Below are 24,761 nucleotides of genomic sequence, written 5' to 3'. Positions count from 1 at the left end.
CTGCCCGCCAGTGCTGGCCACACAGGGGGAGAAGGAGGCTCCTGAAAGCCCCTTGCCACTGTCTGCAGGGCCCTGCCAGTCGCCGGCAGGGCCCCAACTTGGGGAGTGCACAGTCAACAGCGGTCAGTGAAGGCAGCAGGAAGGAGCCAAGACTGTGGTCTGCTGGACGCCCGCTCCCCTGCCCGAGCTTCTCCTGCCCATCGTCTGGCTTTATGAACACACAGCTCTGCTACTAAGGGAATGGCGGCTATCGAGAACCAGAGACTGAAGGGGACCTTGTCACCCCTGCCAGCAGTTTCTTTGCCACAAAACCCATCTGCAGATGAACCGACTGAGACGGGCACAGGAGAGGACGCAAAAGGCTGGAGGCCGGGGCGCCTCCTCAGCAGGGCTGGGAAGGAATCTGGAACCAGGGCTCTGCCTCCAGACAGGGGACAAATGTGGGGCTCGTGCACATAAGCACAGGTAGAGCCTAACCCCGAAGTGCAGACGGGGTTCACGCAGGTGTGCCCTTCCTAGGAGGGGTGCTCAGCGAGGGCAGAGGGGGAGGGTCTCCGTGCCAGCCGCGTTAATGCCGGCATGAAGCCCCTGCCAGGCACGTGTGAGTGTGCAAGCTGTTCACGCTCACTCCAAATCCCAGACCCTGCTCAGCACTTTCTTCTCACAACAACAACCATCAAGAAACTCGTGGGGTGCAGAACCTGTGACTTCACCTCCCCACCCCCAGGTTTTCCTCACAGACACATAGCACCGTGGGGAGGAAGAAGGGGTGGTGAGACAGCAGATGTCCATGGCTATTGGGGGAGACCTGCTGTGGCGTTCGGAGCCACTCCCTGCTGGCCCTGGCAAACAGGAAGGTAGCAATCCTGCTTGGGTGTCTGCAGACCTTTCAGAGGACCATCCCCAAATGCCAGCGCGTGGCACATCGCGGTGTGAGGCACGTTTCACAGTTGTCAAGAAGGCAGGCACCACAGCCCAGCTCACCTACCTGGCAATGAGGTAATTGAGGGACAACCTCAAGATTGCTAGAAACAGGAACATGGGGACGGCCCAGCCGTGCCACACAGCATTCATGTACACCTGCGGGAGAGGGACAGGTGAGGCCGCCCGACTGCTGGTCGAGAACAAGCAGCGCGCCACCCACCTCCCACCGGCACGGTGGCCCGTAGCAGGGGACGGTGCCTATAGCCCCACAGGCTGCCAGAGGACGGGGAAGCCAAGAGGGTTTCTCTGCGGTTAAGAGGGAAGCCATTCAGGGAGCTGTCCTGTGTGCGTGGGGATCTGGAGAGGAAGGTGACCCTCACGGGGGAGGGATTTTGTGGTATTTAAATGTATGTCCCCCATAGACTCAGGTGTCTTATTGAACTTGGTATTTGGTCGCCAGCCTCCTGGCTAGAGGGGCACCGCTGGGGCAGGTCCTGGTGTGGAGAGGCTTGAGCTCGGGTCCCTCTTGCTGCCAGTTTTGTGCTTGCTCCTTTTTGCGTCACTGGCTGGTGGTGGTCTCTCTCTCTCTCCCCCTCTCCCTCTCTTTCTTTCCTTGGATCTATGGAGGGAAGCAGTTTTTTTCTGCCAGTGGTGGCGCTTCCCCAGATATGTAAGCTGGAAGAAATCCCTTCCTCCCCTAAAGTGCCGGGTCCAGATGTTCATCCCAGCAACATGGACCTGTCTGCGTTCTGTGTCCGTCCCTGGCGTGGCCTTCCCGCCTGGACCCGGCCCAGCTGCTGAGGAGCTGTAGGGGCACTGCTGCCACAGAGCTCTGGGCCTGGAATGATGCTCACAGGAGAGAGATGTGGCCTGCAAGGTGGCCTGAACTGACGGCCTGTCTCTCAGCAGTAAGATGCAGGTGAGAGAGGACAATGTAGACACTAAGCAGGGAAGCCTCTCGCAGGAGGACATTGTGAAGAAGGCAAGAGAAGGGGACCTCAGGACCCACGCAGGGTGGCATACTTCCCTATAGCTTTATCTGTATGGGACGTACCCCTGGTAGGCAACAAGAAAGCACCAGAGGGTCTGGCCCAGGACCAGGGTGTCCTCAGGAATCTCCTAGGCTGAGGTCAGCTCACTAACCATCCTAGACGAGCCTGCTCATTAGAAAAGCAGTATCTATGGGCACTCTGGAAAGTGCTCAGGCTGTGGTCACCCCTGGCTTGGAGACCCAGGCAGGTGGGCAGGCAGCTACAGCCCTTTGAGACTGCACTTATCAGAAGGCTCTCTTCTCAGCACCAGGACCTCTGTGGCGAGGCTCCAAATCACAGAGGAGCAAATGCCTCATAGTCACTGTCCACTCCCTGCGAGACTGAACACACCAAACATGGAGCACTCCCAGAAGCACTTCCTGAGGATGCTGCCATGAAGGATACACTCTGAAGGGACAATAGTGTCCACATGCCATCCAGGGGCCAGGGGCCAGCCCTAGGCCATACCTGCCTCTGATCTGATCTTGGGACCGCTCTGCACACCCATATTACAGATGAAGAAACTGAGACAGGCCTCATCCAGGGCTCAGGAAAGAGCTGCCTGGGATTTGCTCCACCCGTCATGGGAGGTCTGCATGGGTAAACCCAGCGCAGGCCCCCTGCTTAGCCCGTGGGAAGCACTCACGGTGAAGGCGATGGCAGAGGTGTAGATGGAGTACCAGTCAGATAAGGCAGAGAGGTTCTTCACAAAGTTCGTGACAGGCTTGGCACCACGTTCTGGGGACAGAGCAGACCACAGCAGTCAGCCAGCCTGAAGTAAGACCCGCCCAGCAGAGCCCCGTCCGCTGCGGGTACTCTTCTCCGTGGGGAGAAGTACCTGCCCTGGCCAGGCCCACGGGTGCGCAGGGGAACAGGGAAGGATGGAGACAGGGACGAGTGCCTTTCACCCTCCCTGGGACACGTGGTGTACTGGGAAATGTGTTATTTTTCACTCCAAGTGCTGAATCAGCCAGAGTGGACTCCGCCCTTCCTCGGCCCTGAATATAGCGGGCTTCAGGCACACTTCCACAAGTCTTTTTCTCAAGGATCATGGGGCAGAAATCACCCTTAAATGCCTCTCTGAAGAAAAGTTCTGTTTATCTCAGGGCCATAGAGGCAGACGCCCCCCCCCCCCACCCCCCGCGCACACCAAGCTCCATGGTACTTACTCAGTCTCCTCATGTTTTCCGTTAACCTGAGAGAGGGAGAGGGATGACACTGAGTTCGAACTCACTGGCCAGCTGTGTGTGTTCCTTGGCCCACACATACTGGTACACAGGCAGCAAGGAAGGGTCCAGGTGCCCAGGACCCTCAAGTGTCTGGAGTCGCCATGTGAGCGACACAGAGCTCAGGTGAACCAGTGCCCTAGTGACACGGAGCCCAGGTGAGCCAGGCGCCCTTGCTGTTGCTCCTGAGTTACAAAGGTGGGGTAACTGGCACTTCAGTCTGTTACAGCTCCCTCAAGAGTGGGGGCCTGGCAAGTCTTGTTCCCAGGGCCTACAACAGTGCCTGGAAGGGGAGCCACTGTGACCAGGCAGGAGCAGCAGCGATCCCTCCATGAGGAAGCCCCTAGGCAGCGGACACTAAGTTCTGTACACACGTTCCCCATATGGCATTTGTCACTCCCCGGGGTCCTCTCCAGACAGGTGCCCCAGTCACATGGACACAGGGGGCCTCAAGGAGCTTGTGACGGTCACATTTTTCAGGATATCAATGTTGGCCGGCCATCTGAAGCCTTATGATAGGGCTGGGCGCGGGTGCACAGCCCCCGGTTAGTATAAGGAGGCACCTACCTGCGGGCACTGAGGGGCTCCTCCGTTTCCACGGTGTTCTCCTCGGGCTGGAAGCGGAAGTCCTCCACATACTCCCCAAACGTCTCGTGGAACCACTTCTGCACCCGGGAGGACAACCCCTGGCTGCGGCGCTCTGTGAGGAGCAGGCAGAGGCAAGGAAGAGGCACCCAGGGTTCACAATCCCCTTCTGAGGCTGGTCTCAAGGCCTGGGGCAGCCATGGAGCTTCACAGCGAGCACCAAGCTTAGTGGGGACACAGGGAATGCTCAGGGAGGCAGGGGCCTCACTGTGGAGCCGGGCATAAAGGGGGGTCCACACTTGATGGGCCCAGCTCTCTGCAGGCATTAGGTGCAAACCAAGAAACGCAGGCTAGAGCCACTATGTGCTTGTCTCCTGGCAATGTGCAGCCCCCACTTCTCCAGTAGCCGCCTTGGCCACTGTGGCTGTCCCTCCCTCTCTACCTCTGATGGGTCTGGAAGTGGTTGGGTGGGTTCATTACCCAAGCCCTGCATATCTTGAGGACCAGCCAGGGCATTCATGGGGTAAGAGGGGTTGACAGGGTGCAGGGCCCAGAAACCCAGCACACTTATGAAGGCTTACTGCATCTGATTCACTCTCTGTACGGATAGCTAAGACCACAGAAAACAGCCCCCATGACAGAAGACCAGGGAGAGCCACAGGCTGCCGACCTCCTCAAGGAGCAGGCTGCGGGGTCGCCTGCAGGGGCCACTGACCTGCCATAATTTGAGAGCATGGGACTGGCAGGCAGGTGGTCACCAAACACCCACTGGGCCATAAACATGTACACGTGTTGTGGGACAGGGTGGGCAGACAATGGCCGACAAACCCAAGGCGACTGGCCACAAAGGACTGAGGTTTGGGCATGGAGAAAGCTGAGCCTTCAAGAAGGACAGGGTGTGGTGGACCCTAGGAGCTTCTCTGCGCCATTATAGCCCACCATAGCCCACCAAGGCTTTCAGGTGGGTCCATGTGGGTAAACAGCTTGTCCAAGAGATAAGAGCAGTCCTAGGGACAGGCAGGGGACTGGCAGAGCTGTGTCCCCTCTAACAATGGACGTTTCAGACTCATGGAAGGTTTCTTTGTTGAGAAATAATCTTCCTTTGAGTTTTTCAACCATTTAAAAACATAGAAAGTGAGGTGGTGTGGACCAACTTGTGTCACCCCATCACTTGCTCTGGGTGTGGCAGCTCCAAGTGTGGTCCCCCACCATATCCTCCCTACCTTAAAAGGTGACTCAGGGCCACCTCACCCTGTACATCTGACCACCTCCTGGGTCACAATCCAGATGTCCCATCTCCCCTTTTTGGTGTGGGCAGTGAGACTTGGAATGGGACACCTTAGGAGACCAGCCCTCACAGGCCTCCTCCTAATGGCAGATGGCCTAAAGCCAATGGCCTAAGACCTGGTTCCCTCCAGGCACTCCACCGCAGACAGGAAGCCTTCTGAACGGTTGGCCTGCTGGAGGGACACTGCCTCTGAGGGAGCACGCCAAGGTCTACAAAGCCCAATGGAGAAGGGGTCTCCCTGCTCTGAAGGACAACTTCCTGCTGTCGGTGTTGTTTTACGGCTCAGTCTCACTCTAGCCCAGGCTGACTTGGAACTCATTTCATAGTTCCAGGCTGGCCTCGAACTCACAACGATCTTCCTACCCCAGCCTCTGGTCTTTTCAGTAACCATGAAGCTGTGTCCCCCTGATGTAAGCATTCTGTTACTCTGTCAAAGCAGAGGAACCGGACTCGCATCAGCGGGCCAGGACAGACAACTCATCACGCTGGTATGAGAAAATGAGGCCACGTTTTGCGGAGTCGCTTGAGTCTGTAAGACGACTCACTGACTGGCAGTGAGAGGCACTAACCCAGTTCTGATGGGAGGAGATCCCCGCATGAAAGTGGCCTGGCGGAGGGAGCAGAGCAAGCCTTCCATGGAGCTTACCTGAGCCTGTGCCATTGGTGGCCTGGCTCTGCCCTTTGGGTGGCAGTTGTGGCTGTGCTGGCTGCTCCTCCGATCTTAAAAGGAAAAAGAGGAGAGACGAGTTTGTGAGGGGAAACGAACACCTGCTGAGGCACACGGGGGGGGGGGGGACTCACTTCAGAGTCCTATGGAGGCTTAAGAGGGGTGCCCAGCCGCCATGAGGCTGTGCTCCCCCAGGGCGACCTTCTGTTCTCCAGCAGGCAAGCAAGCTGCGACTCGTGGCCAGGCAGCCCTCACCTGTTACTTTAATGAAACTTCTTCTTCATCCTTAAGCCTGCAAAGCCAGTGGCCACCAGACTACTTTCTTCCCCTCATGCCCTCGTGCTACGCTCCAGCACACCTGGTTAGCCAGTATCATAAGAGGGCGCAGGTGGTAACACTTCTATCACTGTGCAGGCTCCCATCTATGCCATGCCAGCCACCTGTCCAGCTTCTGTCCCCAGGCCTAAAACACAGCCACACAGCACTTAGCAGGCCCCGGCCCGCTGCCGACTCCTGGTCCATCTGTCACGACGGGTTCTGACCATCCCTGACTTTTGGCTCCGTGGCGAAGGAAGCTAGACCTCAGCAGCCGCCTGGGCCACAACCCTCGGTGACACCTGTGTCCTGGTTCTCTGATCAGCTGCACCTTCCACCGGAGTGTCAGGAGATTTGGTCCCCTCACCTGAACCGGCTGGGTCACAGGCACGCTGCAGCTGCTCCTGCAGCAGACAGCCCATCTCACAGGGACTGCAGGTTCCAGGTGGGGGTGTTGAGGAGGCTCCTTCAGAGCCGGGAGCCCTCAGCATGTGCCCCCCTCACCTCTAGAAACAAGGAGGGGCCCGTTTCTGCTCTGTTCACGTCACGTGACCGCACCCCGATAGCACCATGAACCACTTGTGACCTGTTGCTACGACCTGAATTCCCACATTGTGCAGGGGCATGCGGCTTCGGAGGATGACTGGATTTGCCATTCGGGACAGGTCAGGCACGGCTGGTGAAAGCAAGGGGTACAGCCTTAATGAACAATGGCTGGGAGAGGCACTGAGTGGCGGAGGGGTGTCCTCAGATGGGAGCCATGGCCATGGAGGAGGGCACTGGGACCCACACACACACCTACCTGAGACCTGTGGGCTACCCAAGCCCTTGTCCACGCATGGAGGTCCTGGCAAGAGGCGGCTTGGCCGGGAATAGGAGCTCCATCCCAGAACACACAGGTGCTACCCAGTTAGGTTGGATCTCCCCTCCGCACTGAACCCAATCTAGAAATTCCCTCACAGACATGGCCAGAGATTTGTCTTCCCGGAAATTCCAGACCCACTCAGGCTGACAATTAAGATTCACCACCACAGTGGGGATTCTTCAAAACCCATTAAGGTTCAATGATCAACAGAGCTACTTTAGGGTACTGTGACCACATTTCTTTTGGAAATGTGTTCTTCAGACCCTCAATTTCCACTTTCTAATTTGCACAATCTGGATGTCTCTTACATGCGTATGCCGCTCCTTCCCCCCCTCACATTGGACCCAGAACTTGCTCAGCTCAATACCATCAGGCGCTGGTAGAAAAAAAAAAAGGAGGGCTAGCCCCCAGAACGGGATGGGGTGGGCCAGAAAAGAAGCTGGCACTGGGGCTAGAGCAGGAGGAGCCTTCCGCCCACCACCACTAGGGGGCGCACAGCACCCACGGGAAGCTGGCTAGGCAGCTCTGGGAAGTGGGGGTGGACCATCTTGGGGGTGCTGCACCTGGCAGGGGAGTAAAGATGCCCCTCACACCTAGTCAAGCACCTGGAAGCCCGTCTTGCCCCTGGGTCTTCGGCAACAGACAAGGTTTCTGGCTGCAACTCCATGTACTAGCAAATGTAACGTAACCTCCAAATTTCTATATTCTCATAGTTCAACCCAGGAGGGAGCACGCGCCGAAGCTTCTGCTCCAGGTGGTGGTATGGAGAGGGCGCTAGCTGAATAGCAAGGTGGTGTCCTCCTCAAACAGGCCCCACAAGGAGCACCTCCCTGGAAGAGAGCAAAGAGGCCAGGCTGAACCAGCTGCTGAGATAGGGCCGTCTACTAGCTGCTAGGAAGCCTGAGAGGCTTGGCCAGGAATGCTGGACAGAGACCCAGCTTCTCAGAACTGCTACTATGGGTAAAGACCTGCAAAGTCGCTGCACATGACTCCAGAGGATCCTGTCATCCAGGAGTGAGCTGTAAGTGCTCCCATTGTCCAGGACTGAGCTGGGAGTGCTCCTTTCATCCAAGACTGAGCTGTGAAGGCTCCCGTCCTCCAGGACTGAGCTGTGAGTGCTCCCGTCGTCCAGGACTGAGCTGTGAGGCTCCCGTCATCCAGGACTGAGCTGTGAGTGCTCCCGTCATCCAGGACTGAGCTGTGAGTGCTCCCGTCGTCCAGGACTGAGCTGTGAGACTCCCATCGTCCAAGACTGAGCTGTGAGACTCCCATTGTCCAAGACTGAGCTGTGAGGCTCCCGTCGTCCAAGACTGAGCTGTGAGGCTCCCGTCGTCCAGGACTGAGCTGTGAGACTCCCGTTGTCCAAGACTGAGCTGTGAGTGCTCCCGTCGTCCAGAAATGAGCTGTGAGGGCTCCTGTCCTCCAGGACTGAGCTGTGAGTGCTACTGTAGTCCAGGACTGAGCTGTGAGTGCTCCCGTCATCCAGGACTGAGCTGTGAGTGCTCCCATCGTCCAGGACTGAGCTGTGAGGCTCCCGTCGTTCAGGACTGATCTGTGAGGGCTCCCATCGTCCAGGACTGAGCTGTGAGGCTCCTTTTGTCCAGGACTGAGATGTGAAGGCTCCTGTCCTCCAGAACTGGGCTGTGAGTGCTCCCGTCGTCCAGGACTGAGCTGTGAGGCTCCTTTCGTCCAGGACTGAGCTGTGAGTGCTCCCGTCGTCCAGGACTGAGCTGTGAGTGCTCCCGTCATCCAGGACTGAGCTGTGAGTGCTCCCGTCATCCAGGACTGAGCTGTGAGTGCTCCCATCAACCAGGACTGAGCTGTGAGGACTCCTGTCATCCAGGACTGAGCTGTGAGGATTCCCATCAGCTTGGCTCGTGCTGAAGTGGCAAAATCCTAACAAGGAAAACCTAACTGCCCTCCATGGAGGAGCCATGTCTGTGTAGGGTGGCCCAGAAGTGGAAAAGTATGCCCCAAACTACTGAGAGCTGTTCACTCGGGCAAAGCAGAGCCAAGCCATGGACAGAGGCTTGTAGTGAGGGTGTATGTGGGAGAGGCTGAGGTGGGGAAGCTGGGGTCTGGAGGACCTGGCCTGGGCCCCCAGTCTCATCCTCCTGGTGGCAGTGTGACCAGAGCTCTAAGGTTTGTCAGGACAGGGAGCATACTGGTTTTGTAACTTGTGACACTGCTCCATTGACAGCCACAGCTCATGTAAGTAGGTGGGGAGATGGTTGAGGAAGGAAGCCTCAGGTAACCAAGAGCAGCTCAACCCTGCTCGGAGCCCTTATCCAATGTCCCTTTCAAGCATCCCCTGCTTGACCTGGGATGGCACTGTCACCCGGGCAGAGGCCCCTCAAGGATGAGAGTATGATCTTGGTGGGCAGCTCTTGATCACAGCACACAGGAGGACTGCTGTGGCGGCCAGGAGTTTAGGACCTGGACTTAGGGCCACAGAGGAGTGAGGCCTCTGAGTGGGCCTCAGGACCTGAATGTGGACTGCAGCAGCCCTTGGGAAAAGAGTCAGCATGGGAAACCATAGGCAAGGCAGGGCATCGGGGTCCTGGAAGGTCCCACAAGGCCCACCCAGCCCCCTGGGGCTAGGCACTGGGGTTGGGACAGGACCCAGAGCTCAGGGAGAATCTTCTAGACAAGGGCTTGAGGTAGTTCTGGGGTCTTTGCACCCTCCCCATTTACCTCTTGGTCCAACCAGACCACCTCATCACAGCTGTGTCCAAGCCAGGTGGCACCCGGAACCCAGGCCGGGCTCCCCTCTCCCAGAGGGCCACTTTCCAATACCGCAGCTTGGACAGGCTCAAGCAGGACTTGAATCTGGGAAGCCAGAGTGACGCCAGTACCACACCCACTTGAAACACTTCCAGGACTAAGGGCAATGCTGCTCTGATGCTCTGGTGCCCTGGGGGCTGGTGGAGACTACCACCCACGGAGCCATGGCCAACTCAGGGATCGATATCTTTCCCACTGAGGAGAGGTATGTGCTGCGGTTTGTCCCCCACAGGCTCATGCGTTAGAGGTCTGGTCCTCAGTGTGGTTGGAGGTGGGGAACCTTTAAGAGGTGAAGAGGTGGGGGTTAGAAGGAGGTCCTTGGGAAGGGGCAGCCTTCAGAGGGGATTATTGTAGTTTTCTGGAACCCTGTCAACTTGGAGTTTCACAACTTGGAGTTGTGAAATATGCCTGCCTCACCCAGCCTCTCTGGCTTCCTGGCATGATGTGATTAATCTCTCTTCCTGTGCTGTTTGGAATGTAAAATGGCCTCGTGGCCTCATGTGTCTGTAATCAAGCCTCACACTCCATCGCCAGCTGGAGGAGCCTTTGGGAGGCTCAGCCTTGCTAGAGGAGGCGTGTTGCTGCGGGTGGACGTTGGGGTGTGGCAGCCCAGCCCTGCTTGCTGCCCTGGGCTCACCCTCTCTACTTCCCCCTGCTGATGTGCACATGTGATGCCCGGCTGTCTGCTCCTGCCGTGACGAAACATCCACTCAAAACTGCAGGCTGGAAATAAGCCCTTTCCTTCCGTAAGCTGCTTCTTTTTGGTTGGGTCTTTTTTCCCAGCAATGAGAAGGTAATTACTACAACCCCAAACACTCTCCCACCATGATGTCATATGCCATGACTCCTCAGCAGAGCTGAACCAATGCCAGCCCTGGGTCCCTGAACCTCCAGAACGGTGAGCTAAACAACCTTCTTTTCTTTGTAAGAACCAGCTTCAGGAATGATGTCACAGCAACACACAGGCCTCACCTGGCCCTCAGCACCTCGTGCACCTTCTGCTCCAGCTCCGCCCTCCGCTGCCGCTCCCGTTCCAGCTCCTGCCGCAGCATCTCCGAGTTCGTTTCTTCTCGCAACTTCCGGAGCTCCTCCTCTGTGGAGAGAACAGCCAGGTGACCCACTGCCCCTCAGACTTGGAGATGCCAAGGCAAAACAAGCATCTCAGAACTAGGCTGGTTCCTGCCCAGTAGAGGATCCAAGCGCCCGTCCTCAAGTTTGCAGAGTGCTCACATGGAGGCTGTGCCCTGGCTCCTGTCCGCCACAGGTGAGGGTGACGACAGTTTTGTGGCCTCTCCTCTGGGGCACACACTGTGGGAAGGAACCCTGCCTTTTATTTTTTTACATCATTTCCTGCAGTTTGTCTCATCGGTCACTGTTCACAGGACTCTGAGAAGTCGTAGGAATATACAGGCACAGACTCAGAGGCCCAGCTTCAGCTCCAATGTTGTGGAAAGGGACTGCACATCACAGGGCAGGGAAGGAGCTCCTGACTGGGGACTTTACACAGTCACAGAATGACCAGGACGAAGCCATGGCGAGGAGGAGTTCTTTGCTATGACTGGTAATGATATAAGTAGAACCACACAAGCCATGTCATCAAGCCATCATGACACACAGGACACCGGCGGGCACTCAGGGCCCACCTACATCAATGTCACCCTTCTGTGCCAGGCACGCTTCTAGAAGGTACCAGCAGCAGAGCACAGGGCCTGGCTGGTAGGGTGAGCCAGCACTCAAGCCACTGCAACGCAGAGAAGAATTCAGGATCTGGGAGGCAAGTGGGGGCTGCCTGGGAAGCCCCAAGGAGAGGCCAACGTCAAGCTCTGGATGAAACCAAGGTTGCGGTAGCAAACAGCTGCGGAGGAGCGCGGGGCCGGGGCGGAGTTCAAAGAGAACAAGGCGTAGAAGCTTGGAGGTTGGCGGACGCAGGAGTGAGAAGAGTGATGGCAACGAGCCTCAGATGCCCAGACGCAAAGCCAAGATCGTTTCCAAATCACCCTCTTTGTTTCTGAAGTAGAATGTGGGGACTCACTCATGCTACAGCCCACAGCGACGGAGCTTGTCCCTCCAGCTCTCCCTCCGAAAGAGAAGGGGGACCTTGGCAGCGCCCTTCCTTTGCACTCAGGATCAGTGATCCCAGTGCGGTTGGCACTAGCTGGGGGGACCTCTGGTAGCAGGAGACCCAAGCCCTGAGCATGCCGCTTGTGCCAGCTCAGCTCACTGTGGACCCCGCAGACTGCCCAAGCCCTGAGCATGCCACTTGTGCCAGCTCAGCTCACTGTGGACCCCGCAGACTACCCAAGGCTCGGCCAGGAGGGAGCCTACAGTGACAGCTTCAGCCCCTGCCCTGGGAGTCTCAAGCCATAGGTGGGAGGCAGACAGAAAACAGACCTCTAGAAGCAGCAAGGGCGGCTCGGCAGCAAGGGGTTGACGGGTCTTTCTGGGGAAGGCAGTAAACAGGGGTGAGCTGGGGTCAGAGAAGAAGTCGGCTATCCTGGAAAGCTGCTCCCCCGCTCGGCAGATGGACCCTGAGGGAGCCAGGATGAAGTGGGGGCTGCAAGTCAGTGAGGCAATCCAAGGGCCTCGGTCTGGGTGGTCAGCATGGGCGTCAACGGCCTGCTTATAGCTTGCAGCCCAGACCCCAGACCGGGAGCCAAGGACAACAGCAGAAGCTTCAGTGTGGGGGTGGGGGCGGGGGCTCTGTAGGGGGGACTCCTCAGAATGCTTCCACACCAAGGAAGCCCTGAGACCCAGCACCTCACCTACAGCACCTCACCAACGACGGTGGCCAGCACAGCTCTGTAGGGAACGGCTCCACGCCACCTGGGTCCCGGTGGCTGTGCTGGGCTTCCCCAGGCTCTCTGCAGCTGGAGCTCATGGGCAGGAGGGCACACAGCAAGGGGGACTTCAGCAAGTGCCAGGGCACAGCAGACCTCAGGACATGCCCCGGCCCACCGCCCGCCAGCCGTCTTCAGGAACACAGCAAGCACGGGGCTTGGGGGGGGGCAGTCACGGCCTGGTAATGACGTCGGGAGGAGGCCACAGTCCAGGTGCTGAGTAGGGTTCAGAGACCGCAGGGCCCCAGAGAAGGATGCAGCAACCATGGCCTCCCTATGTCCACCTCCCTCCCCAGGCTTCTCACTTCCTGTCCACAACCCCCGCAGGCTCCAGGGGGCAGACCCAGCCCACCTACTCCAGATCCAGAGCCCAGCAGGGTTCCAGGACAAGGGACAGCTGGTGGGGACAATCCGGCAAGCGCTGCCGAAGCGCGGCCTGCAGCAAGGTAAGCTGAGCCCAGGCTGGGAGGGGACACCGCTAGGGGGGAAGCAAAGGGGGGATTCCGCAAGGACCCCCACCATTCAGCACTGCTGGGCTCCTAAATGTCACTCAGGCTGGGGACACTGCCCCTGGGGACTCAAGGTGCTAAGAATAATGCCAGTGGCAACTGTTGCTCATACTTGACTGGCCAGGAGGTCCAAGTGTAGGAAGCAGGGGACCCTGGGCATTAGGGGAGCAGCCTTAGTTTTGGGGTCATTTCATGAGCCCCTACCCCATTGGGGTCCCCACCCATCCCGCGCTAATCCCGGGTATGAGGGCTGTCTGCCCCTAGCCCTGGCCAACTGAGACGGGTACTTCGCTGTCACCCCACAACACACATCCACACCGCCAAGGACATCTCCTCAGGCCCAGTCCTCCGCCACCCAGCCCCTCCCACAGCTTGACACACACCAGGGACTCAGTCTACACACACGGGGTGAGCAGGGAGGTGGACCCATGACCTGTCAGCCTCCCCTGAGACGAGCCCTTCAGCCCCGCATGGCCCAGAGAGCCTTAACCATCTAGACCGGCTCCATCCACCCTCTGCCTCTGCAGTGACAGCCCACCCCACCCCCAGCCACCCACAGGCTCAGCCACACCCCCCACGGCAGGCCCACACCTGCCTGGCCAACCCAGCAGATCAGCCTGTCTATCCCCAGCAGAGCCCCAAGAGGCCTTCCTGCCTTTCCTGGTGACGAAGAGCTAAGCCTATGAAACCAGCCGGGATTTCTGACCCTTGTCTGTCAGCTAATGGCTCCCTGCAAAGCCAAGTGCTCTGCCTCCCCTCCCTGAGATGGAGATGATGAGGCCCAGCACCTGGGGAACGTGGGCCTCCCTCCGCCCCGCAGTGACACATTTAGGTCAGACGCAGTGCAGCGCGGCCGACTTTGCACAGGACAAAAGCGATACAAACCCAGTCATCAGTTTCTCTCTCCTCCCCAGGAGGACCAGCTGGGGGGGTGGTGACTGCCGCGCAGGAGAGTGCTGAGCTGGCTTCGGGACAGGTTGCCTGCCTTGTCCAGCCTCCCCCGGGAAGCAGTCCCTTTGGGCTGTCAAAGCCATGACAGCCACTCTGCATGTTCAGGGTCTCCGCCTCGGAGGCCTGATCATGACCTGTCCGTCACAGTCCAAGCCCCTCCTCCAGGTCCTGGACCCCGGGTCACCAGCGTGGCCTGGGGTTCCCCTGGCCTCTGTCATCCCAGATGCTCACAGCTGGTGAGGCGTGGCTTACCCACAAGGGGCCACACACGTGGTAAGGTGCAGGGTGGTGGAGCCCCTCACGCACCTCAGCATTGGCCTCCTGTGACTGCCACAAAAGCCAGATACTCAGTGGCTTACAGCAAGTGTCACTCTTACAGTTTTGAAGGTCAGAAGCCCAAAACGGGCCTTCCTTGGCTAAAGTTGAGATGCCAGTCTATCTGGAAGCTCGCAGGGTGGGGGGGGGGCATGTCCTGTTTTCCATCTTCCAGGGGCTTCTGTGTTGCCTGGCTTGTGACTCCCAAGCGGCAGTGACATCATGCTGACCCCAAATTCCAGTCTGCCCTCTCTTCCTCTGACCTGCCAGCCTACTTCCTGTGATGGCTCCTGTAACTTCTCTCTGCCCAGGGATCGCCCCAGATCCTCTCTCACCTCTGGCCAGTGACTCAGTCACACCTGACAAGTCCTTTTTGCCATGGAAAGTTACAACGCAGGCTCAAGGGTTAGGAGGTGGACAATCCTGGGGGCAGGGGGAGCAGGTGGGACGGCCACTAGATTCTCCTGAGACAATACTGCAGGAGAAAGGAGTCTCCGGTAGCCAGAGGCCCAGAGAAGATTCTCTAGCATGCTTGCCCCATCCCTTAGCATTCCACGGGAGTCACAAAACCAGGAACCCTCTTTTGGCGGGCACAGTGTTGTAACAGCCCTCTTGGAGTATAAGAAATCCTCCCTAGCTGGCGCTGACCTCCCATCCCTCTCTCCCCACTTCTTTATTTGTCCCCCCCCCAAAAAAAGCCAAAGCAGACTTTCCCAGGGCCCCACTGAGGCAGCCCAGGCAATAAAAGCTCACACAGACCTTCTGAAAACCCCTGCGGCCCAAAGCACCGATGGACGAATTTTGCCGGAGTCAGCTACATATGTCACTGGTTCATGACCAGAAGTATTCTTACATGCTCCCCGGCTGCAGGGCAGGAGGGTACCTGATCCCGTGTCCCTCGCCACTCTTGCCTAAGGCAGAGACGTGTGCAGCTCAGAGCTCAGGCTGCAGCCACCTGCCCCCTCTCTCTGACGGCTTAGCCAAGCTAGGAAGAAGCCACACAGGTGAGGACCCAGGTAAAGCCACAGCTCAGGATGTTAAGGCCACAAATTAGTGCTCTGGAGGACTGGAGACATTGTTTATCACGGGCCACCAATCCCATGGTGCTCTTCTCCCAGGGTCCAGCGCCAGCCACAACAGGCTCCGAGTACTCAGCTGACCTGGTTACACAGCCAGGGATGGCCCCAGTGCCTTCATCAGGCTCTAAAGGGGGAGTCAAAGTGTCTGCTGGTGGAGAAGTTGGTCCCAAGCCTTCTAAGTCACAAGGGTGTACCCCAAAGAAGAGCATATACTACAATTTAGAAATTCCCATTGCAGCTTCTGTTAAACACAACACCCACGTAGGCAAACCAGCAGTCTCATTACCAACAAGGCAAGCGAGACCTCTCAGGTGCACAGCCCCACAGGGAACCCACGGCAGTCCCTACGGGAATGAGGTCCATGCCACTGCAGCCCCCACAACAGCCAGGGGGGCAGCAACATACAACCAGGCGGAGAGGAAGGATGGGAAGCCAGGGGACTCTTTCTGGGTCTAGCGACACCCTCACTCCCACCACAGTCTAAGCAAGCCAATCACCCTCAGGTAGGGACCTTCCAGGCTAAGCAGGAAGACACGCTCAGGCCCCCACTCCTGGGCGCAGCCCCATGGACTTATGGCGTCTGCTGGCCGTCACCTGTGAACTAGAGTCTAAGGCCTGCCGTGGGGAGAGGGGCCTGGTGTGGCTAAACATGCCGCACAGGCCTGTGTGACCAACGCTATGGGAAGCTCCGGTATACAGCTGAGCCACCTGTCCACCCACTTGGTCCACATACTTTCCGCTTCCCTGGGCCTGAAGCACAGGGCAGGGGACCCACTGACCCTTGACTCCCAGCGAACCCCCCGCTCGCATCAGCATGTGACAGAGGAGCTGCTCAGGCCGCAACTCCCACTACCCAGCCTGCAGGGGAGTTACCAGAGGAAGGGAAACAGCTCCGAGGCTATTTTTAAACCTGCAAAAGCAGAACTCTCAAACAGGAGTTCTCTTGGCACACGATGCAACAGGCTCCGCCTCAGCCAGAAATAAAAATCAAGTGATAATCCTTAAATAAAACTGCTTCCCACCCGGCTGGAGTACAGGCTCAGGGGCTGCTCTGAAGGAAGTAGAGAGGTGGCCCTGGCCAGGGTGGGCTGCACACTTGGGGGCCTGAGCTGAATTCTCTCGGTCCAGTTTACCCTTCCAGGCATCTTCGGCCCCTCTCCTGAGGGCATCGCCCTGCCCTGCCCAAGCGGTCGCTCCTGGAGCCCCGTGCACACCTTCAGCCTTGGCCACCAGCGAGGCCGGTGCTGCTGACGTCTTCCGTCTCGAGGCTGCCCGCCTGGGGAGGGCCTCGCTCTCCTTGCCAAGCACAGCCTCGTCTTCTCATCACACCTTCTTACTGCTGTTGCTTATTGCTCGGCCTAGAGGTGGCATTTATGGCACCATGGGCAAACTGTCAACCCCATGCTGCCCATCACTGGGCAGCAGCCAGGTTCTGAGCATATCACCCACATTCTAACAGGACAGGCTGCTGCTCAGGGTTGACATGCCACTGTGTGTCAGGAAACTGATTCTCAGGCTATAATGGTGCCAAGATTTTCCTCATGTGAGGAGGGAAGACAGAATCCCATCAACGTGTCCAGTGCGTCCGCCCAGAGTCGCTAATTTCAGGCTTCAGTGCAAGGTGGCGAGATGGGCTCCAGAGCCCTCGACAACACCGGGCCAGGATTTGGGGGTGTTTAGAGTGTGTGCTCCCCACAACCTCTACACCCCTACCTCCAGCCTGGAGTCCAACACCCAAGCTCGCCACACCCCACTACTTTCTCAAGCCACCAGGCTCTTTTCTAAGACACCTGCTCCCTGCTCAGTGTGGGCTGGGTATAGACAGGGACCCTCGACCTCCAGCAAGGAAAAGCTGGGCCCTAGAATCAGAGTGGGCACATGTGCCAAGGAGCAAAGGTGGTAAGGTAAAACCGCACATGGGACCAAACACCAGATAGGACGGCATAAAGCTGGATGCAGCTGGAGAACGGGCTCTGGGACGTCCATGGGGCTTCCAGGATGTGCTAGAGGGCATCCCAACAACCTTCACCCATCTGTCCACTCACCCATCACTACCCTTTACTCTATGTGCTCACCACTCAGTGACACAACCAGACACCTCTTCAGTCACCCATCCTCCCATCCATCCATCCATCCATCCATCCATCCTCCCATCCATCCATCCTCCCATCCATCCATCCATCCTCCCATCCATCCATCCATCCATCCATCCATCCATCCATCCTCCCATCCATCCATCCATCCATCCATCCATCCATCCATCCATCCATCCATCCTCCCATCCATCCTCCCATCCATCCATCCATCCATCCATCCATCCATCCATCCATCCATCCTCCCATCCATCCATCCATCCATCCATCCTCCCATCCATCCATCCATCCTCCCATCCATCCATCCATCCTCCCATCCATCCATCCTCCCATCCATCCATCCATCCTCCCATCCATCCATCCATCCATCCATCCATCCTCCCATCCATCCATCCATCCTCCCATCCATCCATCCATCCTCCCATCCATCCATCCTCCCATCCATCCATCCATCCTCCCATCCATCCATCCATCCTCCCAACCATCCATCCATCCATCCATCCATCCATCCATCCATCCTCCCATCCATCCATCCATCCATCCATCCATCCATCCATCCATCCATCCTCCCATCCATCCATCCATCCTCCCATCCATCCATCCTTCCTCCCATCCATCCATCCATCCATCCATCCTCCCATCCATCCATCCTCCCATCCATCCATCCATCCTCCCATCCATCCATCCATCCTCCCATCCATCCATCCATCCATCCATCCATCCATCCTCCCATCCATCCATCCATCCTCCCATCCATCCATCCATCCATCCATCCTCCCATCCATCCATCCATCCTCCCATCCATCCATCCTTCCTCCCATCCATCCATCCATCCATCCATCCTCCCATCCATCCATCCTCCCATCCATCCATCCATCCTCCCATCCATCCATCCATCCATCCATCCATCCATCCATCCATCCATCCATCCTCCCATCCATCCATCCTCCCATCCATCCATCCATCCTCCCATCCATCCATCCATCCATCCATCCATCCATCCTCCCATCCATCCATCCATCCATCCATCCATCCATCCATCCTCCCATCCATCCTCCCATCCATCCATCCATCCATCCATCCATCCATCCATCCATCCTCCCATCCATCCATCCTCCCATCCATCCATCCATCCTCCCATCCATCCATCCATCCATCCATCCATCCTCCCATCCATCCATCCATCCATCCATCCATCCTCCCATCCATCCATCCTCCCATCCATCCATCCATCCATCCATCCTCCCATCCATCCATCCATCCTCCCATCCATCCATCCATCCTCCCATCCATCCATCCTCCCATCCATCCATCCATCCTCCCATCCATCCATCCATCCATCCATCCATCCTCCCATCCATCCATCCATCCTCCCATCCATCCATCCATCCTCCCATCCATCCATCCTCCCATCCATCCATCCATCCTCCCATCCATCCATCCATCCTCCCATCCATCCATCCATCCATCCATCCATCCATCCATCCTCCCATCCATCCATCCATCCATCCATCCATCCATCCATCCATCCTCCCATCCATCCTCCCATCCATCCATCCATCCATCCATCCATCCATCCATCCATCCTCCCATCCATCCATCCATCCATCCTCCCATCCATCCATCCATCCTCCCATCCATCCATCCATCCTCCCATCCATCCATCCTCCCATCCATCCATCCATCCTCCCATCCATCCATCCATCCATCCATCCATCCATCCTCCCATCCATCCATCCATCCTCCCATCCATCCATCCATCCTCCCATCCATCCATCCTCCCATCCATCCATCCATCCTCCCATCCATCCATCCATCCTCCCATCCATCCATCCATCCATCCATCCATCCATCCATCCATCCTCCCATCCATCCATCCATCCATCCATCCATCCATCCATCCATCCATCCATCCATCCATCCACCCTCCCATCCATCCATCCATCCTCCCATCCATCCATCCATCCATCCATCCATCCATCCATCCATCCATCCATCCATCCATCCTCCCATCCATCCATCCTCCCATCCATCCATCCATCCTCCCATCCATCCATCCATCCATCCATCCATCCATCCATCCATCCATCCATCCATCCTCCCATCCATCCATCCATCCTCCCATCCATCCGTCCTCTCTTCCTCCCATGTACCTTTCCATCCATCCATCCATGTATCCATCCTCCCATCCATTCTCTCATCCATCCATCCATCCTCCTATCCATCCATCCTCTCATGCATTAATCCTCCCTCCCCCCATCCATCCATCCATACACTCAGATGTTCACTGGTTGAGCACCCAGCAGGTACCAGGCTGTGGGCCCACAAAGTTGAGAAGCATGGATAAGGAGGCAGCTACAATGCTGGCAGGTAAGGGTGCCTGTCTCACTTCCTACATGGTAGCCCTGCCCCTTCCTGTTGGTCCCCGGCCCCTACAGGACACTGGCAGGCATCTCAGCCACTGTGGCCTCATCCATGTGGATGGGGGTCTCCTCCAGGAGTAGCAGAGGATGGAAGGCTGCTAGTCTAGGTGACTTCTCTGTCAACCACACACAGACCTCAGTCATGCCACCCAGAAGCAGGGAGGACATCTCACCCTCTCTTGGCCCTGAGAGTGTACTGTGCTCTGTGGGGTAGGGCGAGAGTCCACAGAGAGGTCACCCACAGAGGCAGCAGCCTTTTACAAGTACACTTTTTATTGTGTGCATATGTGTTCATGTGCAGATAAATCCAGGGGCCAGAGGACGACTACCAGGCCAGGCCCCCTTGGAGGCAGTTTCTCTGCGCTCTCTCGGTCTCGCTCTCACTGCGGTTACTGACGGCTGCACTAGCTTCCTTCCTGGTCCCACCTCCCCTCTCCACATCATCGAGCTGGGACTACGGAAGCCGACCACAGCTCCCAGCTTTCCGCGTGGAGCCTTGGGATCCAGCTTGCGCACTAAGGCTTGAGTGACAAGCACTTTAACCACTGAGCCATCTTCCCTGCCCCGGCAGTGGCTCCTGACTTCCCATGGAAATTGATTCTGTCATTGCCCAAAGCACTCCTGAGGAAGCTATGCCAGCCCTCGGAATAAGGAGCCATTAGTGTGACACAGCAGGACAGCATTACAGCCCCCATCTGACCTCACCTCCTCACCCAACACTGCAGGATGCCCGGCCCTGGCAGCGGCACCGGAAGCCAGCACAGAACATCTAGGGGCTTCTCCTCTGAGCGTAGCCTCAGGCTGGCAAAGGGCCTGAGCCAAGGGCATGAACAGCTTGTCTCTGTGCTCGAAGGTCTCCTGTCCTGGGAGAGAGGGGTGTTAGGGCTGAGCCTCCTACCTGGGAGGCTAGGGGTGGGATCCAGGACCTCGGCGTGCCAACTAAGCATCCTATCAAAAAGCCACTGGGTCAGCTCTTTAATTTTTTTTTTTTTTTGAGGTAGGGTCTCATTCTGGCCCACAATGACCTGGAATTCACTATGTAATCTTAGGGTGGCCTCAAACTCACGGGGATCCACCTCTGCCTCCCAACTGCTGGGATTAAAGGCGTGCGCCACCACACCCGGCTGGCTCTTTAATTTTCTTAGGAGTCAATTTCATTCATTTTCCTAGGAAATTCTATAGGACCCGGTGTCTAGCTCGTCTTGGCTATCTGTCTTCATTTGCTTCTCACTTTGTTCATCCCACCCTCTGTCCTCACAGCACCCGACCCTGAGGACAGAAGCGGAATCACTAGGGCTCTGTCCCCGGGGCTTATCTTTCAGCTCCACAGCACTGAACGGTAGGAGGGGCGTGGTTAGGAGGACAATGGTATCTGCAGGCCTGGGTGTGGAGGGGTGGGTCCGGGGATATCTAGGCAACCCTCCCTCTAGCCCCATCTCCCCCAGCTGCTTTGTTCAAACGGATGCCTCTGGAAGCTCTGGCTCACTGTTTTCCAGGGCTGATGGTGAAGAGCTTAGCTGCAGTCACCCAGGTCAGCCATCTGGAACGTCCCTGCCCTGTCTGTCCCTCTGTTGGGACTGTGCATCTAGAGGGACACCTTCATGCCTGCTGCTTGCCTAACTGCCTTCTTGCAGAAGGCCTCCCACAGGGCAAGGGCCGGCAACCTGGCCTGCCGTGAGTGGGATAAGAGTGCTTCCAGGAGCACCAAAGGTGTAGTCACATGCATAGGAGCCCACCTCCCAACTGGCTCCCTCCACTGGGAATGCGCATGTGCCAGGCTCCGTGTGGGTGGTAGCCCAAGACCAGGCGTGGGACCCCCAGGAAACCTCCTCTAGTTCACCTATCAACAGGGGAAGAAGGACCCTCAATCCACAAGGGACTCAGCAGCCACCCCAGCCCAGCAACCAGAAGCCTCCTCTCCACACTGGCCCCGAGGGGCTCCAAAGCACTTCCCTTCTAAACTCCAACTTCACGCCAAGGTGCTTAGGGTACAGGCTGCATGTATGCCTTACAGCACAGCATGTACGCCTACGGCTCTGCATGTACGCCTCATGACACTGCATGTATGCCTTACATACGCCTCACGACACTGCATGTACGCCTCACGACACTGCATGTATGCCTTACAGCACTGCATGTACACCTCATGACACTGCATGTACGCCTCACGACACTGCATGTATGTCTTACAGCACAGCATGTACGCCTCACGACACTGCATGTACGCCTCATGACACTGCATGTATGCCTTACGTACGCCTCACAACACTGCCTGTACGCCTCACGACACTGCCTGTACGCCTCACGACACTGCCTGTACGCCTCACGACACTGCCTGTACGCCTCACGACACTGCCTGTACGCCTCACGACACTGCCTGTACGCCTCACGACCCTGCACGTACGCCTCACGACCCTGCACGTACGCCTCACGACCCTGCACGTACGCCTCACGACCCTGCACGTACGCCTCACGACCCTGCACGTATGCCTCACGACACTGCACGTACGCCTCACGACACTGCACGTACGCCTCACGACCCTGCACGTACGCCTCACGACACTGCACGTACGCCTCACGACCCTGCACGTACGCCTCACGACACTGCACGTACGCCTCACGACCCTGCACGTACGCCTCACGACACTGCATGTACGCCTCACGACCCTGCATGTACGCCTCACGACACTGCATGTACGCCTCACGACACTGCATGTATGCCTCACGACCCTGCATGTACGCCTCACGACCCTGCATGTACGCCTCACGACACTGCATGTACGCCTCACGACACTGCATGTACGCCTCACGACCCTGCATGTACGCCTCACGACACTGCATGTACGCCTCACGACACTGCATGTACGCCTCACGACACTGCATGTACGCCTCACGACCCTGCATGTACGCCTCACGACCCTGCATGTACGCCTCACGACACTGCATGTACGCCTCACGACCCTGCATGTACGCCTCACGACCCTGCATGTACGCCTCACGACACTGCATGTACGCCTCACGACACTGCATGTACGCCTCACGACCCTGCATGTACGCCTCACGACCCTGCATGTACGCCTCACGACCCTGCATGTACGCCTCACGACACTGCATGTACGCCTCACGACCCTGCATGTACGCCTCACGACCCTGCATGTACGCCTCACGACACTGCATGTACGCCTCACGACCCTGCATGTACGCCTCACGACCCTGCATGTACGCCTCACGACACTGCATGTACGCCTCACGACCCTGCATGTACGCCTCACGACCCTGCACGTACGCCTCACGATACTGCATGTACGCCTCACGACCCTGCATGTACGCCTCATGACACTGCATGTACGCCTCACGACCCTGCATGTACGCCTCACGACCCTGCATGTACGCCTCACGACCCTGCATGTACGCCTCACGACCCTGCATGTACGCCTCACGACACTGCATGTACGCCTCACGACCCTGCATGTACGCCTCACGACACTTCATGTACGCCTTACAGCACAGCATGTACGCTTCACAACACTGCATGTACGCCTCACGACACTGCATGTACACTGATAACACTGCAGGTACGCCTTACAACACGGCATGCACACCTTACAACATGGCATGTACAACTTACAACCCAGAATGTACGTCTTACAACACAACATATACAACTTACAACGTGGCGTGTATGCCTTACAACACGGCACAGCCTCACCTCCCAGCGCCTGCACGGGGCAGGTGATCGGTAAGTGCAAACTCAGGTGTGGACGCTGCAGAACAAAGTGCATTTGTCCTCACAGAGCAGCATCAGTCAAAGCACATTTCGAGCTCACTGCAAATGGGTGATGCCTCTAATTTATTTATGCTCTTCTTCAACAAATTTAAAATCCTGCCATCAGCCAGGCTAAGTCACATTGCAACCTCGCCTTCATTTCGGTCACTGTCCCATGGGAACATCTGTACTCTCCACTAATAACTGAAGAAGGAGCCTGCTTGGCCCTTGGCTATTTCCTCTCCTTCATAGAGAATGACAGCCTGCTTTCAGACAAAGTATTGCAGAGAACTGAATGGAATTTGTAATGTCAACCACTTAGAAGCTTACGAGAAGCCTGGGTCTCAAGGCCAGAAGGCAGCTCTCCCCACCTCACATGTGTCCCCCACCGCAGATGGGAAGGGAGGGATGCCAGGCCAGCACATGCCGCAGGCTCAGTGACAGCCAGGACATGTTTGTGGGTCCCAGGCTTATATAACACCGTTTCTCACACACGGCACTCCCCTGGGAACTGAGACGGGGTGGGGCACGGGTTCTGCCGTGCAAAGTCCACTCCTGCCAGGCTGTTTGGCAACTTCGCCCACCGAACACTCACTATACACAAGACATCAAACTGGGGCCATAAAAATAGTGCAGTCGGTCTGGAAGAGCCACTCGTAATGAACACCAAGGACAGAAAGCCGGAGACTGTATAATCATTCAAAGGGAACAGAGGTTAAACCACACCTAAACCAGGGCCCCAGACGGAAAACAGACCACGGACTATCTCTAGTGCCATTGTGGAGTGAATGACAAGATAAAATGGAGAAAGTGTGAGTCTGCTAATAGTTACGTAAGGGAAAAGGTAAGACCAAACAGATACGCTTGCTTCTATGTTAAAAAAAAAAAAATCAGCTGGGCATGGTGGGTGGCACATGCCTTTAACCCAGCACCTGGGAGGCTGAGGTATGAGACTCACTGTGAGTTTTAAGCCAGCCAAGGCTACAGAGTAAGTACTAGGTCTGCCTGGGGTAGAGTGAGATCCTACCTTAAAAAAACAAAACAAGGGCTGGAGAGATGGCTTAGCGGTTAAGCGCTTGCCTGTGAAGCCTAAGGACCCCGGT

At 57.0% G+C, this 24,761-nt stretch overlaps 1 protein-coding gene across 1 annotated transcript in view; it reads right to left on the bottom strand.

Moving 5' to 3' along the window:
* The window catches only part of Gramd4 (GRAM domain containing 4), an 87,396-nt gene that overhangs the window by 11,413 nt on the left and 51,222 nt on the right, over positions 1–24,761 (bottom strand). The window contains exons 4-9 of the mRNA XM_045153181.1: positions 10,658–10,778; positions 5,701–5,774; positions 3,749–3,881; positions 3,125–3,150; positions 2,602–2,693; positions 989–1,080 (exon numbers count right to left, since the gene is read on the bottom strand). Coding sequence (XP_045009116.1) covers positions 989–1,080; positions 2,602–2,693; positions 3,125–3,150; positions 3,749–3,881; positions 5,701–5,774; positions 10,658–10,778 — 538 coding nt within the window. The remainder of the gene's footprint in view (positions 1–988; positions 1,081–2,601; positions 2,694–3,124; positions 3,151–3,748; positions 3,882–5,700; positions 5,775–10,657; positions 10,779–24,761) is intronic.

This window comes from Jaculus jaculus, chromosome 6 (genome assembly GCF_020740685.1).
Source record: "Jaculus jaculus isolate mJacJac1 chromosome 6, mJacJac1.mat.Y.cur, whole genome shotgun sequence".
In the NCBI taxonomy this organism is placed as follows: domain Eukaryota; kingdom Metazoa; phylum Chordata; class Mammalia; order Rodentia; family Dipodidae; genus Jaculus; species Jaculus jaculus.
This window is presented reverse-complemented; position numbering and strand designations above follow the sequence as displayed.